The 19,347-nt window shown below is 41.9% G+C and overlaps 1 protein-coding gene across 1 annotated transcript; it reads left to right on the forward strand.

The window, feature by feature from the left end:
* Positions 1 to 451: 451 nt before the first annotated feature.
* DIPK2A (divergent protein kinase domain 2A) lies at positions 452 to 19,065 on the forward strand. The gene is made up of 3 exons (XM_038145875.1): positions 452 to 1,252; positions 12,890 to 13,193; positions 15,653 to 19,065. Exons 1-3 carry the CDS (start codon positions 599 to 601, stop codon positions 15,982 to 15,984), a joined length of 1,290 nt encoding a protein of 429 aa, XP_038001803.1. The 5' UTR covers positions 452 to 598; the 3' UTR covers positions 15,985 to 19,065.
* Positions 19,066 to 19,347: the final 282 nt, after the last annotated feature.

Below are 19,347 nucleotides of genomic sequence, written 5' to 3' on the forward strand. Positions count from 1 at the left end.
AGAACGCTGCTGCCCCGGACGGGGCGGGGGCGGACACGACGTACAGACGGACACACACAGGCACACGCAACATGGCGGCAGCCAGCGCCAGCCCCGCGCCCCCTCCGCCGGCGGCTCCAGAGTCCGGCGGGGCCGGGGGCTGAGGGGCGGGAAGGGCGCCGCGCCCCGCCCCCCTCGCGCGTGGCCGCCCCGCCCCCGGCATGGGGCGTAGAGGGGGCGGGGCCGCACGCGACCGCGCCGCGTCACGCGCAGCCAACCGCTGGCGGCCGGCGGCGCTCGCGCTAGGCCCCGCCCTCGGGGGCGTGCCCAGCGGCGGGCGGGGGCGGAGCCCCGGGGCGTGGGGGGCTCGGCGGCGGCGGGAGCGGCGGCGGCGGCGGAGCCCCAGCCCCTCCCCGGGGGCGGGTCCGCCCGGGCCCGCGCGCTGCAGGCGCCGCCCCCCCTCCCCTGCCCTCCCCCTCCCCGCCGGCCCCTCAGTAACTTGGCCGCCTTTTATCGGGCGGGCGGCGAGGCGGGGAGTTTATTGGAGCCGGAGCCGCGGCGCGGCCGGGGCGGGCAGCGAGCTCGGCGGAGGGCGGGGGGCCCGGCGCGGCCCGGGACGATGCTGCGGCTGGTGTCGCTGAAGTTGGGGCGGCTGTACCGCTACGTGAAGCTGGCGGTGCTGGGCAGCCTGGCGGCGGCGCTGGTGCTGAACACGCACTCGCTGCTGGCCTCGCTGCAGCGCAACGAGCTGTCGGAGCGGCGCTTCCTGCAGCTCAATAAGTGCCCGGCCTGCTGGGGCACCAGCTGGTGCCGCAAGTTCCTCAACGGGCAGCTGCGGCTGGAGAGCTGGGGCCGCCTGCGCCTGCTGGACTTCTTCAACGTGAAGAACGTGTACTTCGCGCGGTACGGGGAGCCCCGCGAGGGCTCCCGCCGCGTCGTGCTGAAGCGCCTGGGCTCGGCGCAGGAGCTCGCCGACATCGACACCAAGATCTGCCGCCGCGCCACCGGCAGGGGCCGCTGCGACCTGCTGCAGGCGCTGCCCGCCACCGAGTTCGCCAGCCTGAACGGCGACGTGCGGCTGCTCACCCCCGGCGCCGTGGAGGGCTGGTCCGACCTGGTGCACTGCCCCTCGCAGCGCCTGCTCGACCGCCTGGTGCGCCGCTACGCCGAGACCAAGGACTCGGGCAGCTTCCTGCTGCGCAACCTCAAGGACTCGGAGCGCATGCAGCTGCTCATCACCCTCGCCTTCAACCCCGAGCCGCTTGTGCTGCAGGTAAGCGCGGCCGGCAGTGCCCGGGCGGGACCCTCGCCGCGATGGCCCTTCCCGCCCTCGCCGTGTCTGCGAGCGGGGCCGAGGGCTCCCGGGCAGCTGGCCCCAAACCCCGCCGCATCGCGGGGGCCGCCTCTGGCTCTGCCGTGACTGACTCTCCTGCAGAGGTGCCGGCAGAGCAGAGGGTACCCGGTCGCTGCCTCCGGGCAGGAGGCGTTTCTTTAGCTCCCTCAGCCCGATCAGCTCTCCTCCTTCCTCCCTCCCTCAAAGACTGCGTGTTTTCCCGATCTGCCGTCCTCCTCAGGGTTTTAACTCCATCCCCACCCCGCTGTGCCGTCGAGTAGCGAGCGGCAGCCGCGGTCCCCCAGGAGCGTGCGGGTCAGTGCCGGAGGCTGATGCTCTCTGCTGGCTTGTGCCTTTGGCACAGTTCGGTGTCAGCGTGTTCCACAGTTCACACATTCCCGGGCAGCAGTGGGTGCCCGTGATTCATTTCTTGGGGTCTAGTTTGGGAGGGAGTGCGTAGAGACTGTGCTGCGATGCTGTTGCGCTTTCCTTGACAGAAACTGACTCATGTGCTATGTCATGTTCTTAATGTGAACTAAATATAGTTAGTGCTGGTAGAAATTAGAGATAGCTATTTGTAGCCTGAAAATAGAACGACAGATAAATGAACAGTGTTCTCTTTTCAGCGATTACATGTTCTGTAGTCTTTAATTAGGGGGACAGGTTATGTGCACTCACCTGAAATTTGTGCTTTAATATGTTACATACATTTTTAGGTGAAAAAGGCTTACGAAACTTCTATTCGGTGGCACCACTCCGCTGTTTCTATTCTGTATCTGTTTAGATGAGGAGCTTTGCATTTTTGGTTTTTAACATTATCAAGGGAAGTCCCAGGTGTGCCTTTAGCATGTAGGTTTGGAATCAGAACTGTTTTGTCTAACTACTGAACTGTTCTTGCCTTTATCCAATGTATGATTAAAATAATATTTGCAAATATGTTTTGAAAACATTACCTCATGATTACTATTAACAGCTGCTGTTTCTCTAGTGAGAGGCCAGGAAAAGCTCAAAAAGCAGTGCTGCAGGCTTTATTCTCCAGAAAGTTTGCCTACTGTCTAATTTCTAGAAAATCAGTTTATGAACTTAATTACAAATATGTTTTTCAGTAGTATGCCTTCTGCCCCTTCAGTCTTTCCATGTACAGCACTTTAGTTTTGTTTTCAAAGTGAGTTTCCAGTTTGCTTCTCAGCAGACCTGAGGGACTGGAGAGTCTCCCATCTTGCTGTGAAGTTCCTCCTGAGCACAGTGAGTAAGGAAAATCGACTTAAGTAAGAAAATCAAGACTGCTTTGTTCTGCTGAGTATATTCGATAGTTCTTTGAGAAGTGATTTGTTTTGGCTGCATTTCATACAACTTACTTTTTGGTTTTGAGCAGTGGTTCCACCATACTGCGTGTAGATCTCGATGGCCATAGAATGGCTGTGTTTCTTCATAATTCTTTACAGGCAAGGGTATGGCACACGTGTGGCATTTACTGTAATGGGCTGGATCATAAATGGTGGGCAGTGGATTGATTAGGAGCCTTGATTCCTCTCAGCTTCTTGATGAACTGTGGATGAGCCATGAGACTGTCAAGCAAATCTGTTGAAGAGAAGAAATCCTTGGGTGGACTTGAGCACTCTGCTCGACATTTATCTTAGGAAGGGCACAGCTGAGAGCAGAGCAGGTCAAATTTGTGGGAAGTGAGGCAGCCTGTAGCAGTACAGAGAGAAGTAAAGCAAGTCTATTGCCTTTTAACAGATCAAAAGTGTTTCATAGAGTCTTGTAAATTTGATGTTTTGGCATATCTTGGACAATATTTCTGGGGAGGTTCAGGCCAGCTTTGTGTGCCTAAACACTCCTAATGGTTTGTCCAGAAGAGTGTTAATTAACTTTGGTGTTGGGTACTCGAGGTTTGAAGACCTTCCCCCAATTAGGAATGGAATACGTAAAATACATGAATCTGTGTGATCTCTTCCCGTTCCATAGTACTCCAGGTTTAGTCTCCATCTGAGAAACATTTAAGGAATGGGTAATTCTGTGTTCCGCAGCTCTTGCAACAGCAATGTGTCAGACACTCTGAGAGGTGGTTGCTTTCTACAATTGATAATTGACTACTGAGAAGGTTGTTGTGTTTGTACATAACATTTGTAAGACATTTTATGGTGTAGTTTCTGCAGTATTGATGAGGGCAAGTAGTGCTGTTGGAATAAAGCTTGTAGGCTTGTTTTAAAAATCAGCTGCTTCCAAGAAAATAAACCTGCATGATGTTGTATGAAGAATCAGATTTTATTTTAAAATAAAGCAATCAATAAATTGATGCATTTGACTCATGCTGTCACCAAGAGGGCACAAGGGAAAATATTGCTTGTTTTTGCCTCGAGCCTTTCATGGAACACTACAGTGACTGAGCACTGTTATACATAACAGTGGAGATGATGTCTAAACTCTTGGTGTACAGTGCATGCAAGTTCTGTGTTGCTTAATTGTGTTACAGACAAATGTAAATAGGCAATTTAGTAGGAATTCAAAGCTTGGTCTTTAATTTATAATAGAAAATTCACTGTACTTGTCTACAAGAGCTAACAGTTTGTGGATTGTGAGGTTTTTCATCAGAGACTGGGATTTTAGCTTGAAGCCTGTGAGCAATATGGATTATTCCTGAAGTGGTGTGACAATACAGTTCACAAGCAACAAGTGATTTACTGCTTCTGCTGTGGGATTTTTTCAGGTGGGCTTTAACCTATAGCATGATATTACTGTTCAGGGATTTGTATCAGAAGTACAGCATTGCACAGTTTAGCACAGATTACATGTTGTAATCCTGACTCACTATTTGTATTTTTTTGTAACTCTCTTGTTAACCTTCTTTGTTTGTACTTATTGTGTAGGTGTTCTCAGGGAAGAATTCAGCCCCTTTTGCCATTTGACTTTGTTAAGCAAAGAGAATAACAGCTGCAGTATTGTTCAAGTACACTTTAGATACTTTTCTTGGTATTAAAATACTAATTTTTCTTCTGTAGAATCTTGCTAAACTGCTCACTAATTAAATCCTCTCACAGTTTTCATCTGAATTCACATTTGAACCAAAGAACTTACATGCTATAGATTTAATTTTTTGATAGGTTTGGAGTTTTTTCATCTCCCCTCCTAACAGTTGTTTTTTTGCAATAAAGATGAATACTTTTTAGTAAAATAAGGTCAGATTTGTAACCAAAATGCTGCATCTAAACCAGTATTTAATATAGGCATGAACAGCTTATTTGGACAAAAAGCAACAACAAAACTTGCTGCTGTTTCAACTCATTCAATGATAATAGTGTTTTAAATGGGAATCACCTGGAGGCTAGCATGTATGCATGGCATCCTGTTTCTAACTGAATATGATGATGGTGTGCATCAAACACTTGCAAAGATAGGTTGGCTGAAGTTGCTTTAGGAAGAAATAGTCTCTAATCCAAGTTATTTTTTCAGTTTTTCTGAATGCAGTGTGACTGCTCAGAGAACCATTCTGGATGTAAGCAGATATATCCTTGTCCTGTGATTTTATATGAACCACCAGTTTCTAATTTGTCTTGTAAAATAGATGTAGTGGAGAAAGTTCTTGAAATATTTTCAACATTTTAAATAGTGGATGTTATTCAACTTTATCTAGTAACTTGATTAATTTTTATCTTCACTTGCAAGTTGGAACATAAACTTACTGTTAACAGAACTGAAAGTGGGATACCTCATTTTTCATAGAGCTCCTGCACTGATCCCTGTCAGCCTCCAGATTTCCTCTCTGGAGGCGGTGTGGCAGTGTCCTGGCAGTTTGGATGGCAGTTCCTGAGCTGCTGCTGTGTGCCACTGTAGCTGTGCTGTGAGCCCTGGTGTGCAGCCACACAGTGTCTGACACCTTCTGCCAGTGGCAAAGTGTTAGTTACATTCTCTACTTAAACATGAAAAAACAATAGTGCCCCAAATCCTTGTTCTTGTTGTTGGGGGAAGTACAGTGTGGCTTAAGACTGCTGAAATAAGAAATTGTTTCTTGATAAGAAAGTTGTTTTTTGGTAAGGTGGTTGTATTTTTCCTAAGATCTTACGCTTACCTCAAAAGACAGTTTACACCTGTACTGGCAAAACTGAAATACAGGATCTATAAATTGTTTTGGCACAAGTGCATCTAGAGCTGGTCTTGCAACCCTCAGTCTTGCCTTTGTGTTGGCTGTGCTGGCAGTTTACGGTATTGCCAGATGCCATATGGAAATGTCAGTTGCGTTTGCTTTGTTTTCAGTGTTGTGTTTAACCCCAGGTGGGAACTCAGCCCCACGCAGCTCCCTCCCCTCACACCGGGATGGGGGAGAGTAGAAGTGAGAAAGCTTGTGGGCTGAGAGCAGGAGAGCAAAGCCAAACATGGGATTCATTCAGCAATCCCCATGGGCAGGCAGGTGTTCAGCCATTGCAGGGCTCCATCACATGGAATGGTGACTTGGGAAGACAAATGCTGTCACTCGGGATGTGTGTCCCCCCTCTTCGTCCTCCTTCCCCCAGCCTGACATGCTGGTCACGATGCCATGTGGAATGGAGTGTCCCTTGGATCAGCTGGGGTCAGCTGTCCTGGCTGTGTCCCCTCCCAGCTTCTTGTGCTCCCCCATTCCTCTGGCTGCTGGGGTGTGCAGCAGAAAAGGCCTTGGCTCTGAAATCACTGCTCAGCAATAACTGAAACATCCCTGAGTTACAATGCCATTTCCAGCACAAATCCAAAACACAGACCCACACCAGCTACTGTGGAAAAATTTACATGGGCGCACAAAGTAAACTTGGAATTGGTACATATACTGTGCAATTAAAATAAAATGTTTGCACATAATGAAGTTTTTTTCAAACAGTAGAAGGTATCTATCAATTAAATCCAGAGTGCATTCATGCAACTTTTTCTCAAGCTGTAGCTTTTAACAACCTGTTTCAATGAACATTCTTCAAAGAATGATGGTGAACATTTGTGTCTTGTATGTAAATTACAAGTCTCAAGGACTTCTTTTTCTCTAAGAGAAATGCTAATCTCTATGTGCCAAATAGTAATATTTCTGCATTTTAGTAGACTGTGTAAATCATTGCCCCTCCCTCAGATATGGTTTTAGCTTTCTAAATGCTTAAGCTTAATGACTTTATTTTTCTTCCAACTCCTGATCATTCTTATTCCTTGTGGGGAAAAAGCAAAAAAAAACAAACCCAACAGCTGTATCTCTATTCCTGGTATAACTACTCTGCATGAACAGTCTGTTGCCACATAACCTAAAATTCTTCTGGTTTCTCTGCGTGTCATGGTTGGGCTTTCTGTTTGGTTTTGTTATGGGAAGAGCAATAGTTGACATCTGGTAAACATATATTAAAACTTTAACTGATCACTTTGAAACAATTTCTTGCACAGAATTCACTCAAAGTAGCAATTTAGCCAAATGTTCCACAGAATCTTTTTGCTGATCCATACATAAGTAAATGGGCAAATTTCTCTTTTCTGTTTTTTCCATACACACTCTTGTAATCATAAGTTATTTTCTGTAGTCCTATTCTAAATACATTGACTGTAGAATGGCAAGTCAGTTTTAATACTTGGTACCCTTTAAAATGTCTTCATTACTGAATTTGGTGTTTCTGTTCCATAATTCCAATGCCATAAGCCAAGCAGTGGATTTAAGGTGGTATCTGCACTACCTGACATGTCCTTGGCTGGACTTCTGTTATTTAAGTCCTGGCTCATGCAGATAGTAGGATTTTCATAGACTGAATTTCCATTGTGAACCTTTCTAAAAGGAACAAAAAATTAGTTCTTTGTTGAATTAAAATTGAGTGGCCTCATGTTACAAGAATATTCCACTCATGTGCTTGTATTGAAAACCGAAGAATCATTTTTTGCAGTGACATATGACTGTACATATTAGACCAGAACTGGCTTGTACTTGTCATGTTAACTGTCATATTTAATTATGTTCCCTAAGTTATCAAAACTATTTTCATCCTTCTTTCATAGTGAAAGTTCCCTAGAGTAGAAAACATTAGGGTGAATTATAAGGGATATTTTAAAATAGACTAGGAATTATTGTGGGGTGTATATGATGGTGAATGGCTGTCTGAATTTAAAGGCTGCTGGGAAGTCACTATACAGACTTAAATAGAAATTCTCTTGAGAAATTCTCACTCTTGCAGTTTTCAATAGCAGAAAAAAGTTTGTTACCCCACATTAGAAATCTTGCAATACCAGTGTTGTTCTGGTATGTCAGATGCATAGAGGGAGTTGTGTTTTACATCTCTGAATTAAATAATTGAGGCTTTGTTTTAGACACCCAATTTTGAAAAGTAACTTTAAAAATAAGGCCATCTCTGCTAGGACTCCTTTATAGTGACATATTCCAGGCTCATTACTGATGAGAAGTAAATACACAGTGATTATTTGCATCTGTTGCAAATTTAATCTGAAAAAACTTTTATGAGCTACAAACCAATTTGAACAGGTGACAACCAATAATGATAATAATTTGCTTTACTATAGCTCTCAAGTTTAATCATTGTTCATTAATTTATTTGGAAGAGAGGCATGTCTCTGCTGATGTTGTGAAATCCAACTTTTACAGCTGAAGTGTTCATCTTAACAACTGGGTATTTAGAATTTTGTGTATTTTTGTCCTATAGTATGTCAAGCCTGGTGTGAACCTCTTGTTGGCATGAGTTGCGTATAGTAACTGGTTGAAATGTAGTCAAACTTGAAGAAGTGTCAAGTAGATTAAAAAAACCATGGTTTCAATGGGAACACCAGTATCTGAAGCACTCAATGAAATCCGCTGTCACGCTGTGTGTGTAGGCTATATGTGTATAACTCCTGTGGGAGTTCTAGGTAAATGTCAAATGCTGTGGCATGTAGTTGGAATTACATGGTTTCCATTGTACTCACTAGCATTCAAAAAAACATTTGAATGAATACGTATCTTCCAGAATGCAGATCAGTCCCTGACAAAAGGAGGCATTTGTGTTTAGGCTGTTCTTTGTAACTCCTTTGATCCAAAAAAACATCTTGGTAAAATCTGCTCTCTAGCTCTTCGTGGTTCCAGAGCTCTGCTCATTTGCCTTGGTGATTAATACAAGTGCTACTTTTGTTTACACTGTGGAATCAGCAGTTCTCTGAGAGGGAACTCATTTTCCTTTTGAGGAAGAGCATGTTATTTGCATTCTCCTTGCCCTGCCCGTGGGTGCCTGCAGTTCATCAGGATGATTCAGTGAAGATGTCAGGGAGGGGGTCCTTTTGCCATGAAGTTCCTCAGGGTCCCTTGGAGACAAGTCCCTGCTCTGTTTGTGTGTGTTTTTTAAAATTTCTTCTCATATAAGATTCAGCTCTTCGTTTGGACAGGTTTTGTCCGAGGTGTTTTTTCTGAGCTGGAAGTCACTTTATGCAAACACTGGAGGTGACAAATGGAGCATCCTCTGGAACAGTTTTGAAAATGAAAAGAATGTTTTTTAACAACAGAAATGTCAGTTGTTACCTAAACTGGTTTATCTTTTTGGTCTTGATTATGAGGATGAATTATATGCTTCATTATGATAAACTAATGTTCTTTTAAGTGTTTAATTCAAGGGGGATTTGTGTTACTGCAGAATACAATGGGCCTTATCAGCTGCAAGCTGGTGAGTCTTCACTGCCTGATCTAATTCACAGCTCCGAACAAAAAGCACTGGCACATTTGCGTAGAATCTCAGGTTTAGACAGATGGAAGTGAGGAAGACAAATGCACTGATAGTGTGTTTTGTGCTTCAGTGAAGTGATAAATTCGATCTGTTAATTCTTAATATTTATTCTGAGACTACAGTGTATTTTTTAAAGGTATAAATGCAGTATTATTCTTTCAGGAACGGCATGTCCATTGTCCCTTTGACAGGGTTTGTTTAGGTTTCTAAACCTTGCTTAGAGAGGTATCTTGGAGCTACACTAATTAGAGCAAGCAAAATATGTTTTGGGGGTGTGTCACTGGGAATGGAGGTAGCAGAAGTTTTAGGCATCTTTACTGTTTTCCATCTTTCTGTTAGAAGATATAGATATTTCTCTGAATGCAGAAAGATAACAATGTTAATTAGGGAAATCTCACTAAGCTATCTGTTTTTAGATTTTCATATGCATTACTTTATTTTAAAACACATCAAGTTAGTCTGTGGTTTCTCTGGAATTTGTGTGTATGTTCACAGATAAAATGTGAGGGGGTGCATCAGAATCAGATTCTTTTGTCAAACAGCTGTTTCTGGTTTTGAACAAGAGCTTAGTTTTTAATTTGATTGTCAAATGCAGGTTTTTAAGTCTGAAAATAGCATATTCAAGTGCAAAATGATCTAATTAAATATGCAGATCAGTAAAATAAAACATAAAATAAAGCCAAAAAGAGATTTTTGACAGTGATGTAAGAAGCTTTTTGTTTCTAAATGCAACTTGTTCGTGGAATACATGTTCATTAATCATATAAATTTGTTTTCATTTCTTGCTGGCTTTCAAAATTTTAGTACATGAACCAAAAAATCCTTGTCAAGTTAGCTGCAGTTTCCTCTTAGAAAACAGCTTTCAAAATAGAATCGTACAAAAAGTTACAAACTGCTGCTTGCAAAGACAAGAGATCTGCACTTCAATTAATATTCTTGTCAAATTCACCAAGTGAATATAAAAACTACTGAATGAGGCACTTGTACATATTTTTATACCCTTCTTCCGCCACTGACTTGGGTAATGAAGTGTAGATGTGGCTGTTACATGCCAGTTGGAAGGGAGCCAAAGCAGAGATGTTGTTTGTACATGTGCAGACCTTGGCAGGATTCCCCGCACTCCTGTTGTCAGAAGATGTTTTTATTGCCACAGCGTTATAAATATATCTGTTACAGCATGGCATGCAGATATTCTACTGGTAACATGGAGGTGGGCACTTCTGAATAAACCAGACTGCTCCTAGAATTTCTTGCCTGCAATGAAATTCAGTGTACACAGTGCAGGCAGCATAATAGATGTGTTTGGAAGATCAGTGACTAACGCTGTACTTTGAAAATCAGTTTAATCCATTCCATAAATCCCTGCTGCTGCTGGAAAGGAAACGTCCTCTTAGCTCCTTCCCTCTTCTGCACCCAGCTGGGGAGGCCTTCTCTTTTCCTCTCAGCAGCGCATCTAGCACGAGGTGGTGATGTGGTATGGATCAGAGCCTGATCCAAGGGAGCACCAGCCCAGCAAGTGTGAGCCTTGCTTTCCTGAGGATGTGCAGGGGATTGAAATGAGTGTGCTTGGTGGCTTGGGAGGGAGGGACACCTGTGCTTCCAGTGGTAGCATGTTCTTTGCCAGGTTCAACTGTTTGCCTCCCTTTTCAAACACAAATGCAACCACAAAATCATAAGCAGGGCAGGATTGGAACATAGAAAAGGAGAACTGTGGAAAAGAAAAGGAGTGGTGTGGTCCAAAGTAATATTAAATAAAAACATTTAAGCATCATTGAATTGAGTGTTGATAAAATGCAGCAATATGAAAATGTCATGCACAGTTGATGAATTTAGTGAAGCTTGTGTTTATCAGGAAATGTAATGAGGTAACTTTTCCCCAATTTAAATAGAAGTTTGTATGATGTAGATTAAACCAATAATTTCATTTGATGGAAAACAGCTGTTTGCTTCTTGTTTTGTTTTGGTCCAGGACTGAATACAGTCACTATAAATGCCCATGAAATACCTCTTTGGTGACATTTACTGATGCCACAGCTCTGTTTCTGTTATATAGTCTGTTCAGAATAGCACACACTATGAATTAGCACACACTTCAGTTGTTGGAAGGTTATTTTGTTAACCACAAAACAAGTGGCAAAAAAAAAATCCCAGAACTCTCTTAACTGTGGAATGTGACACTTGACTTGGCCTGAACTGGTGGCTATTTGGCTCTACTTCTACTTTCATTAATTGCCCTGAATCCTGCAGGCAAATAAGCCTGGAGGCTGGATAATGTCTTCCCTATTGCATGGTAGATTTAGTTACTGAGAGATTTAGTTCTGCTGAGTTACGTGGTATCACAGCTTGAAAATACCATACTGCTCTCAAACCTGTCACATTAGTTTGTATTATCCTCAGGATTTATCACAACCTGTTTTGCTTATGTGAGTAGATTATCTGATAAAAATAGAGTTGAAGTTCTGACATGCAGACATGTCAAAACCTTTGAACCTGTTCTGTTACCAAAATGGCTCTGATGTCCTTTTACCCAGCCAAGAAAGGGGGTTCTCTGTAGTGGTAAACATGGTTACTTACCCAGAAATTGTCTTCTAAGATTTGCCACCTTAGAGAGCAGCTTCATGGCTTTTGCCATAGAAATAGCAAACATTGTCAATTACGTATATTAGTTACAATTTCAGTTTCTTCAGGTGTCCTACATAGACAAAGTTGGTTATGTTAGGCACCTCTTCTCTGCGTGGTCTTGTAGTTCAGACCTGTTTCCTTCCAGTCTCTTTCCCCAGGTGACAGTAGATGTTTTCTGCCATTGTCGATTCCAGAATGTACAAGGCTTTCATTCATCCTGAAGCCCACCATGCTGGTCCCCCCAGCTGTGGTGAAACCTTTGCTATGTCATTACTGCAGAATAGATCGTGGGTGGTGTCTGGTGGCACCACAGCAAGGCAGAGCACCAGGAAGGAGCATGGGCACCTAGTGGTATCTGCTAATAGTTAAAAGTAGTGTACATGATATTCTTAGAGTGCTAACTTCTCTGACATTGGGGTTTCTTAAATCAGTGCTTTTGTGGTTTCTTCCTGTTGCATTCCTATCCAGCATTCCTCCATAGTTTGGAGGGTACCTTCCGAGTGTCTGTCTGTTCACACTGAAGTCCTAGGGCACATTCAGCACAACTGAATTAGGAAAACCATGCTGGTGTGTTGTGGCTTTTTTTGTAATTTCTTGTAGTGTGTCATTTCTATTTACTCTCTTATGTTCCAAGAAAAAAGACAGATGTTGGAGACAGATTTTACTGTTGATAAAAATATTATGTTGCTGTGTGTAATAAACACACAATATATGTGTAGCAATTAATCAAGATTATCAATATGTTAAGGTATACTAGAAAATTAAGAAACCTCAAAGGAATCCCATCAAATGGGAAAATGGAAGGGGTGGTGGTGGAGAGAAGGAGGTGCCACTTTGTAGAGTTTTTTTCTTTAGGTTGTTAAAAGAACTGGTTTTAATTAAAAGATCAAATGCAAAAATATTTTGATGGGAAATATACTTGCATTACTACAACAGATGTGTAATAAAAAACCAAGAGAAAAAGATGGTTGGTGAAACTGTGTGTGTAAATATATGTGAGGTGTGTGTATAGAAGGAAAGCTAGATATGGGCTATGTATTGTTTGAGGTCATCCAACTTTTTCCCTGCATAAGTCCAGCAAGGCCTCTTGGTCACAGAAATACATTTTGTATTATTTTTCCTTTCCCTTCAAAACTTAGAAATATATGGCTTATTGTGTTGATGGATACTTACAGCTTTCTCTTCTAAGCTTTATTGAAAAGCCTTTTAAACCTTAGCTTTTTTGAATTAATTAAAAATTTAAATTTTTTGTATACAGAGTTTTCCATCTGATGAGGGTTGGCCATTTGCGAAGTACTTGGGAGCATGTGGAAGGATGGTGGCTGTCAACTACGTGGGAGAAGAGCTGTGGAGTTACTTCAATGCACCGTGGGAGAAACGAGTGGATCTGGCCTGGCAATTAATGGAAATAGCTGAGCAGCTGACAAATAATGACTTTGAATTTGCACTCTACCTCCTTGATGTCAGCTTTGACAACTTTGCAGTGGGACCAAGAGATGGGAAAGTTATCATTGTAGATGCAGAAAACGTTCTGGTGGCAGACAAAAGATTGATCAGACAGAGTAAGTGTCTTCTTTCACTCCCCTCACCCCGTGTGTCTCTCTTCTTTCTCTGCAATACTTAAAGTATGAGTGGTTGCTAAATACATATTTTGTTTGCTTTACAATTAGACTGTTAATTAACAAATGAATTAACTTTCTTCTGCAACTAGACTACTAATTAGCTTGACCAATTTGTCAAATTTCATGAGCTGTTGAGCATACCTGGACACTTTTAAGTACTGTAAATGTGCATAAAGGAAGAGGTAGGGGTGGGAAGAGAGGGTGTTGGTGCTGGGTGTGTTTGATAAGGTGGATGGACAGATAGACAGATAAGCAGCCTGACTGTCTTGTCCACTCCAGCTAAGAGAGAGAGGCTTTTTGTCTTTTCCAAGCACCTATGTAACAATGGAAGTCTTGGAACTCTACTTTGTGTGAATGACAAACAGCACTAGTGTCTGCTTTGCCTCAGTCCCATAGCCTGACTTTGCTTCCCGTTGGTTTTCTGTAATAATGGAACCGAAGGAATGGATAATTCTAGTGCTCTTTCCAAATTAATTTTCTTTCTGTCAACTGTAAAAGCCCAAAGCAGTGGCAGCAGGAGAGATGTTTGACAAAGTGGCATCACATAGGTTTATATTCTTTTTGAGCTTATAAGGAAGACTTACAGACCTAAGGGCTGGAGACATTGAACATGAAACTCTGGATTCTGCAGAAATTCATGGCAACAGGCCAAGTGATTCCAGTTTGCTTTGGGTGAATGGATTATTTTAAGCTTTGCAAATAGGCTTCATATGTTGTGCTGTGTAATAAACTTTTAGACTAGGTTTTTCTATCCACACACAGGAAGGAAGTGTGTTTTGGGGTTGTTTGGTTGGGTTTTTTAAATTAGATTTATTATATGTTCTCAAGCAGCTTAGATTAAAACTGTGTGAGCCTACCAAGGAAGCCTTTTAATATATTTAATATCCAGTACATTTACTGTAGAACCCTTTCCTTTCTTTCTGTTCCTTTCTCTTCTGTTCCTTTCCCTCCCTCTTAAAGTAATACTACTGAAGGCTTTCATTTTTGGAGCCTGTCTGAATTGCTCAGGCAGAAGAATGTCCACATGAGCTCTGAAAATGTTGATCCATCTGTGGAATAGGAGCAAGTAGCTCCCTGCAGAACCTGAATGCTGCAAGTGTCACATCTGTTGTCCCAACTAGGGTTTTGGTGTGATTTATGATCTAACAATCAAGAACGCAGACAACAAAAGAGGACACAAGAAGATTCTTAGTCTTTATACAAAGCTAACATTTAATACTGATTCCATGTATCTTTGGGAAAGTTCCATGAGACAGTCTGTCCAGAGCGATCACTACGCCTGTTGAGATATTTCAGCATGTACCTTCTGTCCAGTTGCACTGTACAGTAACACCTGATTGTCCTCTGTGTGGGATGTCATATTTGAGTTTGCTGAAGCCCTTTTTCCCATTCTCCTTTGCTGGCATTTTTTCCCACATTGACTTTGCTGTTAATTCTGCAGATCTTGCAGATCATGTTTTTGTAGTTTTAGCTGTCATCCTTCACTCTCAGTGTGCTGTGAATGAGAAGACCAATAGTCAGCTTAGAGACTGCATAGCACAGATTAGTTTTTCTTTGTACCTCACGCTGCTAAGAGACATCTGCAGAACTCTGGGACTCCATGATAAGGACCTCTTCTCAAAGCTGGCAGGAGTCTGGAAACTTAAGATGAAAGTTTTCTAACAAAAAGTAGTGAGAACTCAGGAGAGCTCACACTTAGTAACCTTTTCAGTATTACTGCATGAGCTACTTTACGTAAATCAGGTTTTAAGTTAAAGAAAGCTGTGGCGAGGAGGAGAGTTTGTTTATGTACATAAATGCCATTTGCCTTGTTGAATTTTACTTTTTTCAAAGATCTCCTTTTTTGTATTCTTTCTGGTTACTGCTGTGTCGAAAGTAAGAGAGAAGATAAAGTTTCAAAAGTTTATAGCAATTACTTTGCAATGTTATTTTAGTCTTTGTTAGACCACTTGCTAGCAGTAGTTTCCAGGGAAACTGGAAAACCCAAATCTATGTTGCTAAAATAAATCATGTTGCTTGTTTGTTTTTCTCTCAGCTTTGGCTCTGGATATTCTTTTGTACTTGCTCATGCTACGTTTTTTCCACTGGGTATGTGTGAATGTAGATTTCATGTGTTTACTGTGCTGCTTTTTTTCCTGCCCTCTCTTTGCTATCTATTTTGTCCTCTTTCTTTCTTTCGCTTATTTTTTGTTTTGCCAGGACCATTTCAGCAGAAGGATCTATCAGAACTTTCTGATGCAGTTTTAGACTCCCAACATTTCCGAGTTTATCTAAACAAAACTGGTTTTAGTTTAAATATTACCAGTTTGCTGTGCATTGGGCTTCTGATTGTATTCAGACACACAAATGCTCTTTGCTCCCCTCTCTCACTTGTTTTACTGTCTCCTTGCATCTCACAGATAAACCTGAGAACTGGGACGTGTGGTACGAGAGCAAGTTTGACGACTGTGATAAAGAAGCTTGTCTGTCCTTCTCTAAGGAGATCCTTTGTGCTCGTGTCACTGTGGACCACAACTATTACGCCATTTGTCAGAACCTTTTGTCCAGACATGCCACGTGGCGAGGCACCTCGGGGGGGCTCCTGCACGACCCCCCAGCTGAGATTGCCAAAGAGGGGCGCCTGGAGGCCCTGCTGGATGAGTGTGCCAACCCAAAGAAGAGATACGGCCGGTTCCAAGCCGCCAAGGAACTGCGGGAGTACCTTGCACAGCTCAGTAACAACGTGAGGTAGTCCACAGTGAAATTCTTTTGCAACACTGGCTAAAACACTATTGCAAAGACACGCAGAAAACAGAAGTTTTGGACTCTGTTAAAAAGAGAGCATAAAAAAACCCTAGTTTATCAGTTTTCTAAATACTGTAAAAATAGAATTTTATGGTGTTATAATGTTCCTTTGCAAACAAACAAGGTACTTACTGAATTAAAACTTGAGCTACTATTGACTGTCCTCCCTGACTGTTTAAAAGGGAGTAGGTCACAAAAGACTGTGATAGCTTAATTGACAGCTTGTGTGTCAAAGGGTACTTTACCTAAAACTGCATTAGTGTCACAGTTTTGTGAAACTGATGTTCTTACTTGGAAAGTCAAGTTTGACTGGTGGCCTGTTTTAAAGGCCTTTTTCCTGACATCATTGTCTCATTTTTGTGTTTATTTAAACACCTTGAAGTGGCATTTACATCCAGGTAAACCTAGCTGTCTGCATTGTTTCAAACTGAACAGGCTTTCATGTTAATGCTGTGCAGAACATTCCTACTGTGAGTGCAGAATTCCTGAGTTTACTGTCTGATTTTAGGGGGTTTTACACTGTATTTTACTATGCTTAGACATTGTGGTTTGTTTTTTTAAGATGATCATAAGCTCAAATCTCACTTGAACTAACATTCATTTAATGTCTTCTGTGGTTCTATCATTGGAAATATCACTTAATGTAGCTATTGTACAAAACTTACCCTTCATGCCAGTATATACACTAGGCTGTTTAACAGAAAATCATGATATGAGCAAACTCTTATTTTTAACAGATAATTTGAAAATTGGAAAGACACTACAACAAAAAGATCTGTGTTGATTTACATTTGGGATAGAAGATTGACTAAAAGTAAAAAAAAATCACTAATCTGATGTAGTTTTAGTGTAAGCCAAAGAAAATGGTTTTGTTTACTAGTTTTTTGAACATACAGTAAACTAAGAATGTTATACTGTAGTGAAACGAATAATTTTCAAAATTCAGATTTTGGTGGTCCTTGACTGCTTTATGAAGAACTTCTGAAACTGTGTACTTATGCTGGAGAAAACCCTAATTTGAATAGTGTCAAGCAAGTTAGCAGTTTGTTTTACATCCTTCCTAAGTGTGTTGAATGGAATTTTCTGAATATTCATCTTTTGGTTTACCAGTAAGCTGTACTCACTCTAGGTACTTTTCTTGAACTAAGTTTAGCTATTCCCAGTACAGTTGAAATTGACTTGTTGAGGTTTGTGTAAATATGGAGTTGTTCTCATAAATCACAGTTTTTATAAAAGCCTCAGTTACTGCTACAAGAACTCACTTGAAAGCTTGCTCCTCGTTGCTCCTCAGTTTTTGGTTTTGCTTTTTTCTTTTTTTTTTTTACAACTACTATGCTTAATTTTCCTGAAATCTTGTTCATGCAAAGATGCTCTTAGGAAATGTGTGCATATTACTTCTGGTAACAGTAATATGAAGTAGACAAATATTTCTTAAATGAGTGTATAAAACACTATTTTGTACAAGCTAAACTTAATTCTGAGCAAGGTAACGTGTGCTACTTCCAAGAGCAGAGCTGCTCTGCCTCCTGCACTGCATCGGAGCCTAATGGAAATTGTTCTGCAGGTGAGGAAAATGGCAAACTCCCTGACTTGCCCTCCTTTCTGAAAGCTCCTGGAGCCACACAGAGATGCAGAGTGCTCTTTGATTTCTTAGGTTATTGTATTTTGAGGACATGGTTTAATGGTGAACATGGTGGTGGTGCTGGGTTGCTGGCTGGACTTGTTGATCTTAAAGGTCTTTTCCAATTTTAAAGATTCTATGATTAAGGATATTTTGGAATAGGAAATTCTCACTCTTATGTCATCGTTGCCTCTGTAGTCTTAATTTGTTCCCAGTCCTTTGTCTTGTTTTTTGAAGGTAGAATGCCCAGTGCAGCTTTTAATTTTAATTTCTCCCCTCATTTGAAGAGTTTTTTGTGCTTGTTCTGGCACAAGCTGTTGGAGAACAGTCATGTTACTTTTCTTCATAAAATCCACTTATTTGAAGAAAATAGACTAACCCTCAGACTAGGTACTACGATGCCTTAAGTTTTAGCTTTCATATTTTCCAGATTCTGTACTGCATTAGTATATAACGCTGAACTTCATATAAAGTGTTAGCAAGTTCTCTTCACAGTTTAGTCAGACAAAACAATCCTTTTCCAGCCCAAGAACCAAGGACACCGTTGCAGCTTCAGGCACTAAAAGTGTAAACAGGGAGCTGAGGAGAGCAATCTGGGAGGATGGGACTGCATAACCTGGAGCTGTGATTGGACAATTGACCCCAACATGGAAATGGACCAAAACTTATAAAAGTGGGAAAACTCTTGGCCTGGTGTCCATGTTGGGTGGAGCCACTTGTATTGCCAAGGGTGTATCCTTTGAAGGCCTTTTAATAAATCCCTACTTTATTCCTTTAACACTGTCTAGCCTCTTTAACACTGTTTTAGGTCGCCTCTCAAGGCATCACTACCACCCTACCATAAAAGCCTTGACTTAGCACTACAGTTGAGTTTTAAATGTCTACCACATTTTCCAAAGAGAGAGTGGACTGTGATTGTTGAAGTTGTGAAAGAATCAAACACTGCCAGTTTTGGTTACTACTTGAGTCAGTTCTGTGACTGTCAGAATGTTCTCTTAGATTTTGTTTGGGGTTTAATCCCTCCAGAAACAAGTTACTAAAGCCACTTGTAAAAGGAACTTGGAAGTTAAAGGAAGATAAACCCCAAAACCCCCACTACAACAAAAACACTACAGGGAAAACATTGTGGAGAGCAATAAATCTTGTTCCATTTGCACCTGTCAGATATTTATTGTACAATAACAATTTATATTTTTAGTCATTGCCCATTATTATTGATGAACATGGTGAAATATTTTTGAATGAGATGTTTGGGGTTTGTATGTGCATTAAAATTGTCCTTTTGTACTGTAAGTTACTGTTTGTTTGGAATACTTTATCAAAACTGTCTCCCTGTGCCTTTATATTACGAGAAAGTTGTTTCTGCAACTTCTAATGATATTAATAAAGAATACTTTAAGAACCTCATCTCAGCTATTCATTTTCACTGTTTGAAAGGTGAAAACACCATGGAAGTGTTATCTGACACATACTTGCTATGATGTGTGCCTGCCCCAGGGCCACATATGTATCAGAAATGGTTCTTTTCAGAATTTTGTAGAAATTCTTTGCTTGTGGACACAGCTGTCTGAATTTATGAAGGCTTGTGATTATGACTGCATTACCCAGGTGCTTGACCAGCAAGTGCAGTAGGAAGGAGACAAGGGTGAGGAGGTGTCTGTGCCTCTGTCCCCTGGCATTGCCTCTGCT

The sequence above is a fragment of the Motacilla alba genome, chromosome 9, assembly GCF_015832195.1.
Source record: "Motacilla alba alba isolate MOTALB_02 chromosome 9, Motacilla_alba_V1.0_pri, whole genome shotgun sequence".
NCBI lineage: Eukaryota > Metazoa > Chordata > Aves > Passeriformes > Motacillidae > Motacilla > Motacilla alba.